This window comes from Pterocles gutturalis, unplaced genomic scaffold (assembly GCF_000699245.1).
Source record: "Pterocles gutturalis isolate BGI_N339 unplaced genomic scaffold, ASM69924v1 scaffold50091, whole genome shotgun sequence".
NCBI classification, from domain to species: Eukaryota; Metazoa; Chordata; class Aves; order Pterocliformes; family Pteroclidae; genus Pterocles; species Pterocles gutturalis.
The window spans coordinates 1-16,129 of record NW_010104858.1 but is presented as its reverse complement, the minus strand read 5'-3'; the positions used below and the strand labels follow the sequence as shown (position 1 = coordinate 16,129).

General features: G+C 46.4%; 2 protein-coding genes across 3 annotated transcripts; one reads left to right on the top strand and one right to left on the bottom strand.

The window, feature by feature from the left end:
- The first annotated feature begins 1,452 nt into the window (after nucleotides 1-1,452).
- Nucleotides 1,453-2,319, top strand: UBXN10 (UBX domain protein 10). The gene has a single exon (XM_010087182.1). It carries the CDS (start codon nucleotides 1,453-1,455, stop codon nucleotides 2,317-2,319), a length of 867 nt encoding a protein of 288 aa, XP_010085484.1.
- Nucleotides 2,320-5,838: 3,519 nt separating this feature from the next.
- On the bottom strand, nucleotides 5,839-15,242 carry LOC104458870 (ATP-dependent RNA helicase DDX19A). Of its 2 annotated transcripts, XM_010087180.1 has the most exons (11): nucleotides 15,200-15,242; nucleotides 14,741-14,794; nucleotides 13,741-13,876; nucleotides 11,391-11,498; nucleotides 10,660-10,762; nucleotides 9,773-9,887; nucleotides 9,430-9,607; nucleotides 8,751-8,988; nucleotides 7,540-7,702; nucleotides 6,704-6,895; nucleotides 5,839-6,322 (listed from the first exon to the last, which is right to left on the bottom strand). In XM_010087180.1, the coding sequence occupies exons 4-11, from the start codon at nucleotides 11,465-11,467 to the stop codon at nucleotides 6,261-6,263; spliced, it is 1,128 nt and encodes a 375-aa protein (XP_010085482.1). In that variant the 5' UTR covers nucleotides 11,468-11,498; nucleotides 13,741-13,876; nucleotides 14,741-14,794; nucleotides 15,200-15,242; the 3' UTR covers nucleotides 5,839-6,260. The 2 variants fall into 2 exon arrangements, with proteins under 2 accessions (XP_010085482.1, XP_010085483.1); XM_010087181.1 differs by lacking the exons at nucleotides 14,741-14,794; nucleotides 15,200-15,242 and having other exon boundaries at nucleotides 10,660-10,765; nucleotides 11,409-11,498; nucleotides 13,741-13,871.
- Nucleotides 15,243-16,129: the final 887 nt, after the last annotated feature.

Sequence of the window (16,129 nt, the reverse complement as noted above, 5' to 3'; positions counted from 1 at the left end):
ACAGCCCTCCCGGATGGCGGTTCCCCATCCCAACCCCTCGCCCAGGCACCTGAGCCTAACATGTGTCATGTTTAAAACAGCACCTGATGGCAATCCTCTAACGTCTGCCGTGCCGAAGCGGTGCAGAGCCTCGCTCAGGAGGGTCCTGCTGTGGCTCCTAGCAGGTTGGTTGCTTTGGGATTTTTATTCATCAAACTGGATTTATAACTAATGATCTCTGATAAGTGCTGCGATGCGCTCGGCCGCTCCTCTTCCGAGGATGTCGCACTACAGCGCGTTGCCTTGGAGTTGATTTGTTAGAGGCAGTGAGTGGAAGGCACACACCCCCCTCGCTCCCACCCGCTCCCAGGAAGCTCTGACGAGTCCTGTGGGCGCCGTGTCCCCGTCCGTGGCTCCGCTCGAGGCGCACAGAGGGACGGATCGCTCTGTCTCCCAGCAGCTCCGTACTGGAGCCGGTCGGGGCACGCCTCTGTGCTGGGATTTTGCCTCTGCTGTGCTGAGTGTTTGCATTTCACAGCACTGGAGGAGAAACCAAGCATGAAATAACACGGGCAAAAGGCTGTGGAACCAGTGTGGTGGCTGTTCCCTTTTCTTTGGTGGTTTTGGGGTGATGAGCAGTAGGCGAGTGCGACTTTATCGGACTGGAGAATTGCCAAGCGATCAGAGTTGGCTTTTTTTTTTTTTCCTCCTTAAGAAATCCCGCTACACAAACCACAGAAAAGGAGGAGGAGGTGTGTGACCCTGTTAAACTTCTCCGAAATGTTGTTGTGAGGCTGTGACCCCATTGTCTGGGCTTTTGGACCGCTTTGTCCCGGTAAAGCAGGAGTGTCTGAGCGCAGCCTAAGCTGGGGAACACACATCAGAACGTGGTTTCATCTTAGATGGAGGTTAATGTCAAGCTCTGTTGAGCAGCTTTTGGTCACTGAAGAAGTCAGAGCAGGTTTCCCTGTATTGAATCAGACTTACTCAATCCCAGAGGTCCTCAGAAATTTTTAAAAAGCAAAGTGTAGTTAGTCTTACCCAAAAGTCTGCAGTGGGAACTTAATCTGTCGCTGCAGGAAGAGCAAAAAGGCCAGATCTGTGCTTTGAAGGTTACTCAGCTCCCGATTTCACTGAGTTTCTAGCTTCAGAAAAAATGTTTCTGTTCTTTCCATCAAAAACTTTTATTTCAGATGGGAAGGGCACAATTTCCTGATGCCCTGGGTCAGCTTTAAACAATCCCTGCCAAAGTCAGCTCCTATAAATACCCGTATCCCGCTGCCTGCCTCAGCCGGTGCCGAACCGTGGGCTTGCCGCCTGCCCGTACAGCATGACACCAGATTTTTTGCTATTATTGTCTGACACGCAGCACAAACGGGGGAGCTGTAGGGAGAAAAAGTTCTCTAGAAGCTTTCTGACCAATTCCTGTAACTTTTCCCTCTGCTCCACCGCCCGCAGGTGCCTCGAGAAGCAATGGCCACAGCGGCACTTCTGAACTCAGCACCATCTCACCGCTGTCTCTTTCCAAGCCCAGCAGCCACTTTCTCGTGGACAAACGCTGCCGACATGCACGTCACCAGGCCAAAATCTGCCAAGGGACGCACGAGGCCGAGCTTCAATCAGAGCGTGGAATCCTGTCCTTGCCAAGTGCCACCTTCCCCGCCACCAGCAGCTCCTCACAAATTAGCGACCAGCCGGAGAGCATCGTCCACGAAACCAGCATTCCCAGCCGGCCAGGTGTCTCCTGCGGAAATCCCCGAGCTCCTGCAGCAGGTGCCTTCGAGGAGCTGCTCTTCCCTGAACAAGTACAGGGTGCTCCCCTCCATTGGCCGGAAAGGAGGAGGCAGCGGCACTGGGGAAACGGCGGCTGAACAGATTGAGCGGCTGAAAGTGAGTGAGGGGCAAGGGGAGGCTCAGAAAATCAAAACTCTTTCTGGAGAAAAAGGATCCACCAGCATATTGTCAGAAAGCGACATCCCCGGAGACAAGAGCTCACATGTGCAACATCCTCTGGAGGAGCCAGGAAGGAAAATGAGGCAAGAGATTGCTCTGACATCGACTTTAAGTTTGGAAGAGCCACCTAAAGAAGCGTCATGCTTGCTGCTCGCTATTCGATCTCCCTCTGGTCAAAGATTTGAACATCATTTCAAGCCCACTGACAGTCTCCAGACGGTCCTTGCTGTGGCAGAACAGAAAATGTCGGCCCAATACAGATGCTGCAGCGTTGAAACGATGGAGGTGCCCCGAAGGAGCTTCTCTGACCTCACGAGGTCCCTCCAGGAATGTGGGATCCTCCACAAATCCGTGCTGTGCATCGAGCAGCACGACACGGATCTTTAGGCGCACAGAGATGCTGCCACGGGTCGTTCTGCTGAGTGGGATGTGTTACTTCTTCCAAAAAACCTGATGCCTCCTGGGCCTCCTTCTTCATCTTGCCATCTTCCAAAAATTCCCCTTGAAGCAGATTTTTTGAAATAGTATTTCAGGTGTATACACCTGCTACATAAAAGCATCTTTTGTTTCATGTGTGCCATCACAAATTGCTTCCTGAGCGCCACAAACCTTTGGCTTTTTTGGTTTTTTTTGAAATAACCGATATTCTTCTTTGAAGACTGAAGTTTCCGAGACCTCTCCCCTCCTCCTTTTCTCTCTCTCAGGAAGGCGCCACTTCCCAGAGGCATCCCTTTGGGGAGGCAGGAAGGGAACTGGTTTATTCTGGGGGAGCATCTTTGGTAGGTTACCATCATCCTAAGTATCTCGAGAGTGACTGAGAAGGAGATCAGACCCCAGACCACCTGGAAAGAACAGCAACCCCACATCGATGGGTTTTGTGCAGTGTTACGTTGCCAGACCGATGGGGATAAGCTGTGGGGGCTCAGCTCCTGGATAACCTCCGTGCAGCTTTTAAGAGTGTGACGACATGGTCTGTTTAAGAACAAATAGTTCTTATTTTGGCTGTACTGGTGAACAGCAGGATTTTCTGCTTAGTTTTCCTTTTCCTGTTCAACTCGTGTGATCCGTAGGTAAGAACAGTAGTTCAGATGGGATGTTACAAAATAATTCCATTGAGTGCCTTTACACCGAAAGACATTAGTCCAAGAAAGAAAGCGCTGCTGTGAGAATTAAAAAAAAAAATTAATTGTATTTGACAGAGGAATTGGCTCAGGCAGGAGATCATCTATCACTAACCCATCATTAAAAAGGCTGGTAGGGTAACCGGGCAGGTTTGAGATAAATACAACGTGCTTGTGCTAAAAAAAAAAAATAAAATCTTCCAGGTTCCTAATGGAAATTGTCACAGTTCAAAGGCAATAATTCAATCTACTCAAAAAATAAGACAGCTTGCCTCACCGCTGAGCTGGGTTTAGTATTTTGAGGTAAACTGCACGGCAGGAATCCTGCTGGGAAGCGCGGCTATCAAACCCCATGGGTGCTTTGAATCAGCCTCAGCGGGGAGCAGTCTGTCACTGTGAGGAACAGGAGCATTTGGTGTTTCAGCCAGTGTTAAGCGGTTAATTCTTTTCTTCCAATTCTTTGTTCACTGTGTTATTGCTGAGTTCCCGAGTGTTTTCGTACTGCGTGGTAATACGGTCAATAAAACCTTGCAGGCTGAAACGTGAATTTAAAATGATTTATGTGAACTGGAGGTGTAACGATCGCATCTCCCCGTACACGAGAAATGCCGTCAACTGATGGCAAACACCTCGGGGATGGTCAGTTGCCATCCACACCACCTCACACGTCTCTTCCCAGAGTTTGTGTCTCCGTCCTGTACTAAATACGAGATTGCAGCAAAGAAGGAAGCCCTTCGGATCAGCGAGTGCCAACAACCAGTGACCCCCGCACAGGTTTGGGAGCATACAGGGGCTGATGCTTTAAGCCAGGACGGAAAAATAAGAGAAAGTTGGCTCACAGGGGACAGCACTTTGCACACTGAGGGACATTCCTCCTGAATATAAGAGAAAACTGAATGAGTCCAGTTCTCTAACACACTCCCCCAGGCTACAGCATCTCCGAAGATGTGCATTTGAATTATTTCCTTTTCTAAAAACCCCGTCACGGCTTGATCTAGGCGAGTGCAGTGCAGAGAAAAGGCCCCTCTCTCTTCTCCCCCCCTTCTCCTCTTTCCTTCAAAAGTCTCGTGGGGACGCAGGGGAGGCGTTAGCAACTCTGCCTCCTTGGCACAAGAAGTACTACAGGGGAGGAATTTATCTGACCTCCTTTACTGGGTGGTATTGCTGAACAAGCTTCCTTGGGGAAATTCTTAAAAATAATTTAAAAACTAAAGAATTATTCTTAAAAAGAATTTCAGCCTTAGATCAGGTGAAGTTCAGTCTGTCCCAGGATGCTTCGAGAAGGTCATAAATGGAAAACTCTGGTCTGCGAACGTCTTTACCCAAGGCTTTTAAACAAAGTATTCAAGCAAGAAATCAGCGGAGGCATCGTTCAGTAGGTGTTCTTTATTCCAATTAAAAGTACATTAGAAACAGCACACAGGACCAGCAGCAGCTTTCACGACAATTCAACCCAAGACTCTGCTGTCACGAGGTCATTCAGCTGTACTATGAAAGGTGATCGAAACAAGTCTTCCACTCGACACGCAAGCACTCACTCACCTGCCACTTTAAATAGGTTCCAACAGAATAAAAATAGATACACCCCAGAATACAAAAAGTTTTAATTTTGTTTTTTTTTTTTTTCTTCACTAAAGCCTTTATACAAATTGATAAAAGGGTGCACGATTTCCTAAAATTTTAGGTACATTTTAAATGAGCCTTTTTTTACTTGGTAAAAGGATCCATGTTCCTGTCTTTGAACAGAATATGATGGCCAAAATTGCAAAGAAAAATTCCTAGTTAAATTTACAATTTATACATGTGTGTTTTGAAGTGATTCCTGCACCCAGTAGCAGGCCAAGGGCTGCTCACGCGATGTCCCATTTTCCCCAAAAAGGAGCTGTGCACCCTAAGTTCTGGTTCAGGAGCCTCCTTCTCCTGGGAAGCGGGCTGGGGGGAACAACCCACAGGCTTTCAGTTGTGCGCGTGAGAATGGTCCCAACCGAACTAAAAGCCCGAGCGCAGAATTTGCAACTCTTTCCTTCTCCAGCGAGGATCACCCGGGGCGAGGGACGGCTGACCTGTACGAGCACAATGAAAGTGGAGCGCTTCCCGGCTGCAATGGGGCTGAGCAACTGAACTCAAAACTCTGGTACTGAAACATCCCCTAATTGGGTAAATTTAGAAGGTTGGGGTTTGTTTTTTTTTTTTTTTTGGTCGATAGAAGCTATCATGATTTTTATTTTTCTTTTATTCCTGTTTTACTGGTGGGTGAAGCCCAGCAGTTCTGTACGTTATTCACGCAGAGCTTCACAGCAGCATCTTAGAACCGGCACCACCTGCCTAAAGGTGACCGTCCCCCACTCCAACAGTCATTAGCGTTTTACGGAGGTGAATTTATTCAGTAAATTAATTAGTACAGTTCCCTTCACACTGCCCCTCTCTCCCCACCCCACCCACCTGCACCTTGGTGAGGTTAAAACGCTTCAGATGAATTTCTAGAGTACGTACTTAAGCACTGTCACCACCGCACCGCTTTACGTCTAGTGGCCATTCTAACAAACCAAGGACAAATTCAAAAGAAAATACTGCCCAGCAAAAGCAACACGGCACCTGTGTTTGCGAGTATGAGCTACCGGAGACATCCTCAGGACGATTTATGGAAGGAAAAGCAGGGCAAATCCATCAGGAAGCCAGAAATGAGTCTTAAAAGAACGCAGGGGAGCGCCAAAAAACATCCTATTCTGTACAAGTTGAGTTTTTAGCCAAAAACCAGCTGCCTTGTTTGGGGTTTTTAATTTTTTTTCCTTATGTCCATTATATATTTAACTGTTGAATTTTAACTGATCAGGCTAATGCTGAACTTTATTCCAACTAAAGGCAATAAAGTTTTTTTCTTTTTTTTTCAATTTGTTTTAGATAATTACATATTGCCTATTTTTTTTGGCAAGTGTATTTCTTAGAATTCATAAGATCTTCCCGTTTTTTTTTTTAAGGCTAAACTAAGAAATGTTAAAAGCTTCTGTAAACATTTCCTCCTCTTCCCCATAGTTGCACAATTTTTGAAGTCCAACTACAATTTTTAAAATGAGGTAATTTTTGTATACTCATATCATAAAGAGTCCTTTTCGGGACTAGCTGAGAGGCGTGCCAATCTGAACGCTGATCCAATTGTAGTGGGAGAGCTTCCACAGCAGGGTACACACCAGTTCCAGCAGCTGTACTTCAGTTTGTTATCTTCTCTATTTCATCCAAGTCGTCAGTATCCAATTTGTTTATCTTTTTGTCTGGGAAAATAAGAGAAATAAGTCAGATTTGGGAACACAGAGCAGAGAAAGCTGCTTTCTTTAGCTGCTCTTGAGGAGCTCACGTTTATCCAGGAAACGTTCAGCCAGGTCTTAAAACTACAACCCAAAACTTTCCTCTTTTATCAAAGGCCCATCGGGGTACCCGAATGTTACCCATCTCTGGAACATTCATTTGAAGGACTATTCAGGTAGCCAGCACACAGACAACTTGATTTATTTCTGCTCCTATCACAATCTTAAGTGACGTTACACAAAACGCAGCCAGTGTGCTCTTCTGCGGCCGGTTTAAGGCTCAATAAATACAATTCTGCAGAAATAACATCTCATTTTAGAGAAAGGAGGAGGTCTGAGGGTACGTACTGAAATGTTCCTGGATTCTGTTGAGGATATTCATGCTGTGCTTGCTGTCCACCATGTTAATAGCCAGTCCTCGCTTCCCAAAGCGACCCGTACGTCCAATCCGGTGCAGATACGTCTCGTTATCTGGATTTCCATCTTTATCCACAGGAAGATCAAAATTGATAACAACAGAGACTTGCTCAACATCGATCCCTGATAAAAAGAAAGCATCAGATGCCGTGACTCCACCAAAAACCATCTTATAGCAGGGACAGCCGGTCTCAACCTCTGCAATGGATCTTTTCCGCACTTATGGGGTACTTTGGAATAAAAACTCTCGAGCTGTGACACCACAGACATGGCTAAACAGAAAAACAGTCGGAGCTGCTCAGCTTTAACCAGCACTGACATATTTTGGAAACTCTTTCCTCCTCTCTGTAAAAGCTTTTTGTTTTTTTCCAAGCACTATGTTGTCTTAACCGTTCCAGGATGTCAAATTGCACCATAAATTCCTCCTGGAGTTCAGGACTTTTCACATTTCCGTATTTCGGACCATGTTTATTTTAAACACTTGGGGTCAGCAGCACAAGCCAGGCTTGGCGGCGCCAGAAGAACAGAATTGTCCCAGGGTGGACTTTCATTTCAAACTGCAGGAAGCCCACAAGGAATCCTGCATTTGCCCACAGGCGTCTTTATGTGCACAGGCACAGCCAGCAGCCCAAAAACCCAGGAATTCCTTTAAGAACCCTAATTTCTCCAGACTGGAACGTTTGAGGGTACGAATTGTTTCTGCAAGGTGACTTTATCTTAGGAACCACTGCTCTGCCCCTCCCTGGCACAGCTTTGCCACATCCTACCTCTGGCACAGACGTTAGTGGTCACCAGCACCTTTTCTTTGCCCTCTCGGAAGCGCTCGATCACCGCCGCTCTCTGCTCCACCATCATTTCCCCGCTGAGCAATGCCACCTGATGGCCTTCCTTCGAGAGCTCCGCCGCCAGCCAGCCCGCCGTCTTCCGAGTCTGAAACACAAAGCCAGGCCTGTCTTTAGGAGGAAGTTTTAACGCTGTAAAGTGGGAAATAACTCTCTGGGATCATCTGGAAGCTCTGCGGCTGCTCAGTTTTTGTCTCTCAAAAGGAAACAGCTCCTAAGTGCTGTGCCCACCCCCGGCTCCACCACCAACTGCGCTCCCAGCTCTCGTATCAGAAATAGGAAAGCGTGCGTCTGCCACCAAAGGAACTCTTTTTAAAGAAAAGTACGTGTTTTCTTTGTGCTGTTTTCACTTTGAGGGATTACATACGCACACTAAAAGCTCACAAGCACTGTCAAGTAAACAAAACGACTCAGCTTGGAAAATGTCAAGGTTTGAGCTGAATGTAGTTGTGAAATCCCACAGAGGCTCTATGCAGTCTTGAATTCCAACAGTTTCCAATTTCACTGGTTTTTCAAGCTCCGATTACATTATTATATCTCGAGACAGCATAAAGGCAGACCCCCGCAGCAGACTCCACACACAGGTTTTATCTCGTCTGAGCTAGCTTTGCGCGGCTGCTCTGGTGCTGTCAGCGCTGGGTTTTTTCTACAAGTTACGGTGGCTCCCAGGAAAAAAAAAACTCTCAGTAGGATTCCCAGGGGGACCCCAGAATTATGTCACCAGTCCCCTGAGGGAAACAGAGTCCCAGGAAAAGTGAAGGATCGGCTGCAGAACTACACGACTTCCCCATCCCTCATCCTGCCCTATTTTCATCCATTTTCCAACCTCTCTTTTTTTTCCTTCTTTCACTAGTTCCAAGTAATACTTTGTTTTGGAGAACTGTGCATTACTCTAATCTTTGCTTCAGAGGGCTTCAAGAATAAAAATGACTGTTGTGCTCTCCTGGATGGACAAACCCAGAGAAACAAACTTGCTCGTACTATCCTGGCTCTCAAGATTTCAAAGAGGGAGCCAGAAAAGCCAAAGAAAAGGGCAATTCATTGAAATTTCTTTCTGCAAAGCTGCCTGGACAGGTTTCCAGCACTCGCAGACACTAATGGGGTCGTTGGGACGAATGTTCCCCGAAAGGACTCACGTGGCAGAAGATCATGGCCTGGGCAATGGTGATAGCGCCGTAGATATTACAGAGCGCCTGGAACTTCTCGTCTCGGTTATTGCACAGAACGTAATACTGCTTAATAGTGTCCAGCGTCTCCTCCTCTCGCTTCAGTTTGATAATGTTTGGGTCAGGAACAACTTTTTGAGCAAATTTCCACACGGAATCCTCAAAAGTGGCCGAGAACAGAAGCATCTGGCAGTCCCGGGGGAGCATTCTGCAAGAGAGAGTAAAATGGGCAGGGCTCCCACGCAACACTGTTGCCCCTCTGATATCCTGCTGGGATTAATGCCGTGGGGAAAGCAGAACAATAACCTTGGAACCAGTTAGTTCAGTCGCTGGAAAGACTAATGCTAATCTTACCAACACCCGATCGTTCCCTCGTGGGCCATGGCATCCAGAGTTGCATTCTTAAAAATGAATAAACCCTGTTCCAGAGACAGGCTTTTTATTCAGTAAGAAAATGAAACTGCTTGTCATCCCCTGACATTCTGCCTTTATTAACCATCTGGATTAGAGCTAAATATACCACTTTAATCTTGGTGCTTTATCGGTGAAAACACCAGTCAAGAATCCAGCCCTGCTGTCCCTACGTTACAAAATAGCTATAATGGACAGAAACAAAAATCACCTCGGGCAACGTACGCCGAGTCCTTACCTCTGAATGCGGATGCTCTGGTCTTGATGGCCCTGGGTTGCGATCATCACGTCAGCCTCATCCAAGACAAACACTTTGATTTTCTTGGGATCTATGAATTTCAGTTTGGAACACCAGTCCAGCACAGTGCCGGGTGTGCCGATTACAATCTGCTCCGAGATCTTCTGACCTCTCTCCACTGCCAAGACAGAAAGGAAGACTTTGTAAGATGGCTGCGCAGACAGCTATGCCCCTCTCTGAACCAGCCAGTTTCACCACCCAACTGCTCTGTTGTTCATTTCTTGCACCCAAGAAAAACAATTTTGTCATTTAGAGTCTGGAGGTAGCGTTTCACCTTACTCACATTTATTGCCTCGGACAGCGTACGCAAGTTTCAGCTCCGGATAAAACTTTCCCATCTGTTCAATCACTTTTCCCGTTTGAAGCGCCAGCTCGTACGTTGGGGAAAGGCACAGACACTGCAGGGACAGAAGGATAACGCATTGGAGGTGACCAATGTCCTGAGCAACGCTATCACGCTTGTTTTTTAAAATCCTTACTGAAGTTTTCCTGAAGACGAACACGAGAGCAGCTGAATAGTTTCTGAAAACCCGTCAGTTCTGCATCCTGGAACTAGGGAAATGAGTTGATGTGATCCAGTCACCTAACTAGTGGCTTTCTGTGTTCAATTCTGCTCCCCAAAGTGCAGATTCTCTGCTGGGGGACATATATTCTCCTTGTCACTGCTGTCCATAACACCCACAGTTAGACTAAGAGATATTTTTTTTTTTAGGAAGGAACCCAAGCCTTGGTAAAACTGCTCAACTACCTCAAAAGGAAATTGGGTTTAAAAAGCCTCTTTGTGGGCATTGTCTGCTCTACTGTCACAGATATCATCTCCTCCATCACAAATTCCACTTGCTTAATCCCCTTCAGCCTGCAATTTTTCTCCGATTTATTTTCTCCCAGAATGACATCCCCCTGGTTTAACTCCTCACAGTGACATCCTGGTTGATGCAAAGGAAGGACTGGCAGGTACAAATTGTGAGCAAAATCCACATTTTTTGCCTTAAAGGGATTTTGACAGATCCCCAAATCTATTCCCCTGCTAAGCAGTTTACAGAAACAGCATCACAGATGTGGGTTCATCAGTCTATGAATTTCCTATCGATGCTCTCAACAGAAGCCCAGCCGCTTCACTAGGTGGCACTGCACCACCACTAAACCCCAAAAACGTCACAGAAAAATTACCTGTGGATACTTGTTCCCAGGTTCAACGCGACTGAGCATGGCCAGGACAAAGGCAGCCGTCTTGCCAGTACCGGACTGAGATTGTGCGATCAAGTTCTGGGGGCTGCAGAACACACAGCAGATGTGAGCTCAAGGAGATGAACCACCCGGACAACATATTTGTGGGGTTGAACAATAAACAAAAGGCATCGAGTGGCATTTTAATACCTTTTAGATTTATCACTGCTCTGGACTGGTGCCTAGCTTGACCAGAAATTAATTTCTGCCCTCTCCCAATTCTCTCTTTCAGCACAAGTGACCTCTAGATTACAGAGATTTGGAAGGAAAACAGCAATTATCTGGCAGTACTTTTCCATTTTCCACATCTCCCTCTAGTGTCTTAATGCTTTATACTTTTCAGCTCAGGGGTGCGGAGAGGAAAACCCGCCACGCAGGCAACGCAGCATCTCAGCTACGCCCACCCACCCAGGATTTCTGGAGCTATGTTCATAGCAGCCTTGTTCTTTCTCTAGGAAAAACAACTAGGAAAATCAGGCTGAACAGCACAGCAATGTGTGTTCAGTACCAGGCCAGGAAAAGGACAAATCCAGGTCTGCTGTCCCACAGGTGGGGACCACAGAAGCGCTGTGGCATGGGAACCCTTTCACCACAGCACAGACAGCTTCCCCAGCATCTTCCTCCCATCCCAAGTTCAGTAACAGGATGCTGAATCTTTCAAATCCTTCCTATACAGAAAGGGAGTGTCAATTTCAGCAAGCATCATGGGCAGGGCGTTCTCCTGTATCTTGGATGGTCTGTTGAAGCCCATGGCGTAGACGCCTTGCAGGAGCTGCGGTTTCCTGAAAACAGAGGTTTTATACCATGAGCTTTTAAAGTACATTTGGTTTTCATTTGTGGACAAAAAGGTGAGAAAAAACCTTGCAGCCAGACCTAGAGCTGCTCCTTTCTGCATGCCCACTGTAATCGCATCGGTGAAGTGACAGCGATCAGTGCCTGGAAGCCACAAGTGACAGCAGAAAGTCTGGAAAGGACACTTTGCAAAAACCCCTCGATATATTATGTCAAGCCTGCACGCCTGCCTTTCGCAGCTACGTGGAAAACCGTGTGTCACAGCTCTAAGGCTGCACTGGGCTTCTCGTTCTAAAGCAGCTTTTCAGACAATCCTGGGAATCCCGGAGCAGAGAGCATTAATCCTGCCCTTGAGGCCAATCCCTTTTCCTCAGGATCTCGGCGCCAAAATTATCACTCCTTGAAGACTCAAATATGGGACCAAACGACCTCAGCACGAGGAACAAAGTGTAATGTCACGAAACCACTGCCAGGACTTCAGTAAATCGTGATGGATTCTGTAACACATACTGACATAACACCAGAACGCTCAGAACTGGTAAAGGGCTGACAAAGGTCAGCGAGCACACCCGGTGATCCACAGCTGTAACCCACCACTTGAACCAAGGTGTGTGCTGACACCACCAGTCCTCAAATGCCCACCAATTTTTTTTCTTGAGGGAGCTTTCTAGGCTCAGCAGACACTCGTGTAGACAAGGAGCTCCAAGAACAACCTAAATTCAGGTTATGGTGCTAGTGAACTCTCAGTCGATGCCCTTGGAAGGCTCACTGAAGAGCTGTCAGTGGTGCTTTCCTTTCAAAGCAGGTGACAGTTTTCCTGCCCAGCGTTTCCCGCTGTTAAGAACTTCCCATTCAGCACAACATGCATTTTAAAAATCGTATATTACTTTCAGACGATGGCTGGAACAAAAGCTCTTTGAAAACGTAACCTTGTGCTGCTCTGAAGCGAGGACGTACAAAGGCAAACTCCGCAACAGTTGCCAAGGATACACCAAGTCACAACAAAAGGAAGACTCAATTAGTCTGCCTGCCCCCATCATTAACTCACTCGGATTGTTTGGCTGTTGAAAGATGGGAATTAGTTGAACAGGCACTACAGGACCTCAGCTTTTTTTTTTGTAGACATTCAACCACTAACATTAACGTCCTGACATTTCATGGGGAGAAGTCTTATCGGCTCCGATCGTGCCATGGAGCTTGCAAAGCAGTAACAAACCCAAAATCATCACTATAACCAACACCAATCCCAACAGGACAGCCTCTTTTGCAAATTAAAAAAAAAAAAAAAAAAATCTATCATGCCTTAAATACAGCTATCATTGCTTGAAAGCTCCACTGGTAAAGGTATTGAGCAGGAAGGGTCAGAAAATACTAACGCTGGTAAGTCTCTCCAGGACGTAAATCCAGTATCACTGGCAGAGAAAAGATAAGCTTTTCCCTTTGCACCATTCCCTGCTGCTGCTAGACCTTCACAACAAACCGCCAGGGAGCACGAGCAGAAGATGGTTGTGTTCATTACTCCTGCCAATAAAACAAATCTTGTGTTTTCCAAAACACCGCCGAGCTGCAGGAACACCTGCTCCAAGCTTCCCCGCGTCCGCTGGAGAACCGGTGGAATAACGCCACCTCCGACGCAGAAAAGGGCTCGCTCTGCAATTCCCAGAACCCTGGGGGGACAGTGGCCGTGGAAGGACAGCCCTCCCTCCCCAGTTCACCTCCTCCAGCTTATCACACGTGAGCTCCACATGTTTTGAAAACCAAAACCCACACATTAAAATTCAGAATTGTGTTGCTAGAGCTGATTATAGAGAGCAGTGCTAACTCTGCACAGAGCAGGAATTAAAATGAGCGTGTTTCAGATGGAAGCCCTCACCAGGCACCAAGATAAAATAACTCTCCTTGTATTTAAATAATACAATTAATGATATGCTAATTTATTAATGACAAGTTTGCAGTAACTTGAAACAGAAACCCAGGCGCTTTGAAGCGATATCTCCTACGCAGGGGAGGCTCCAACTATCTGATGGGCTCCAAACTCGCATCTGCTCTTGCAGTCTCACCAGAAGTGAGTCAACACCGCTCTCAAGAACGAGGATTCTTATGACTGAGCGAGCCAAACAATATGCTGAAAAATTAATATTACTGTTCACAGGTTTTAACAGCTCAAGGCAGAGAATTCTCTGGCTCATCCCAGCGCTGCCCTTTAGCAGCTCTGAATCGACAGACACTTACAGTCGCAGCTCCTCAAAAGACTTCACGGAGTAGAGAGGCGATGTGGGATCCCTCTGCAGCACCTCCACTTGATTTGTCGTGTCCACCAAGTTACTGCGGATGAGCTTGTTCAGCAAGGACTGGGCGGCTCTGTCCTCTGTTGGAAAAGGAGAAAAAAATAAATCACAGTCTGTTTCGGGTGTCACTCCCACTGAAACGCTGCGTTACTCAGCCAGTTAAAAAGGGCAAGATGCATCCAAATACCGAAATTCTCTATTTCAGAGCAACGTCATCCAAGAGCCCAAACTTCCTGAATGAGACATTGATGAAAATATCCGAGATTCATATTTAACATCCAGGAAGAAAAACCGAATCCGGCACAGGACCTTAACAGATACAGAACTCTGCTTATTAAGATCTTATAGCTTAGCATCTAATTGGAGGGTGGGATGGCGTTAAAAGCCTCTTAAAGCCTCACTGTTATCTGACATGTGAGCAGTCAACTTTTAGGGTTTTTTTTTTATATTTTTAAGGAAAATTTGAGGACAAACGGGACTTTGAAAGATTCCAGGGCTGAAATGCAGCAAGGGCTGAGGGTAAGTGAGATCCAAACGGAAGGCTGAACTGCTGCACTTGGGGGTTTTGCTCATAAATCTGTTTTCTAAAGCCACCTTCTGAAGGATTTAGAGCCGTCACCCACCTCTTAACATTTCCAAAACGCAACATGTTGGTTGCTACAGCAATTCCAGCTCCAGGTTATCCAACTGCTCCTGTAAGCAGTCCTGCCTTTGGGGACACTGCTATCCCCTTATGTTTCTCCACTCTAATCCAGGAGTCTCCCAAGTTTTTACAGGACCCAAAAAAGTATCATGGAGGAAGGACATGTCTTACAATTTAGTCCTTGGGGCAGGGATACAAGATCATCCATCCTGAGACATAAGGCAGACTGACTTTAAGCATATAGGAAATTAATTTCTTTTCAACTTTCCTTGCCAAAGCTTTTTTTCAAGAAGACACTTACCCTTCTCCTCATCCTCCGTCTTCTCCACGTTGTCATCTGCCTTGACCACAGCACCTACATCAAAACAGATGGTTGTGGGGCAGGTGTGAGGTCAGGTGAGAGTTGTAGGCTTTGAATATTGTGGGGAAAGCTACAAAACAGCTCATTTTCCTGACGAGAACATCCCTGCTCAATCGGTGCACAGAAGAAAGGGGAGCTACGGCTTGGTCTGTACAAATTGAAGTTTATCAACCACACAAACAGATTGTGCCCGCACAGCTCCTTGGATACAGCAAAACATGATTTTAAAAAGCAGAACAAGCGCGAGAGACAGATATTTACTGTATGCTGGTGTTTGATCTTAGCTTTATGTTTCCCTTTTCTGGAAATTCTTAACTAATCAGCAATTTGGCAGCAGTGCTCCAAACCCAACGGAAACATCACTGCCTTTCAAAGACCATTTGAGCAGCTACAACTCACCATTGGCATCTGGTTTGGTTTTTTCCTCCTTCAGGTGTAAACTGCTCAACTACAAGCAAGGAAAAACACAAAATCAGAGTAATCCAAAGGCTGCCAGACCTACGTTTTACTGACAGCCAGGAAAACCATCAACGCTTCCAGATTGATTGCCTGCTGCAAATATTGCACAACGAAAACCCACATGTGAAGGCAAACGAGATGAATTTAGCGAGATCAACTCCATTTCAAGAATTTTAAAACAAATACCACTTTTTAAAAGCTGTAATGATGACATGGAGAAAAGGGGTAACTTTCTGTCCCTGCATCTCTGCTCCGTAATAGCTCTGCTGATGGGAAATGGGAGAAAATTTACAACCCAGGATGGAAACTGGAGCCAAGGTTGACATCAGCCACCCCAGGGTGAGTCCCTCTCGCCCAGGGTTGGTTTTTCCACCAGAAATATGACGGGGAGAGGAGCCCTGAGGGTCTTCCTGCACGTCAGGGGGGTGAGTTACCGCTCCCTGTGCTAAAGCATGGTGCTTGATCAGAAAAAGAAAACAGGAACCAGCAGCTCAAATGAATTTGTCACCAAAATACGAGAGAAAAAAGGGATTTTTTTTTTTACTTCAGGATGAAGACACAGGCTTGGTGACAACCTCTAAACTGACAGTGCCTGGATATGGGGTGAGGGGGGAGGACAGGAGCCTCCCTGCCCTTTTGATATGCAAAAAATGAAAGGAAAAATATTTATTTAAGAAAAAAAAAAAGCAATAAAAGGGGATTTTTTGCTCCAAAGGCAGGTCCCAGGCCCAGGGCGGCCCTGAGACAGGGCCCAGCTGCTCAGAGGCAGCACAGGGGCCTCTTTGCCCTTCTGATAAAAAATGAAAAGAAAAAGAAAATAATTTTTATTTAAAAAAGAAAGAAAATTGGGGTTTTTTTCGCTCCTACGGC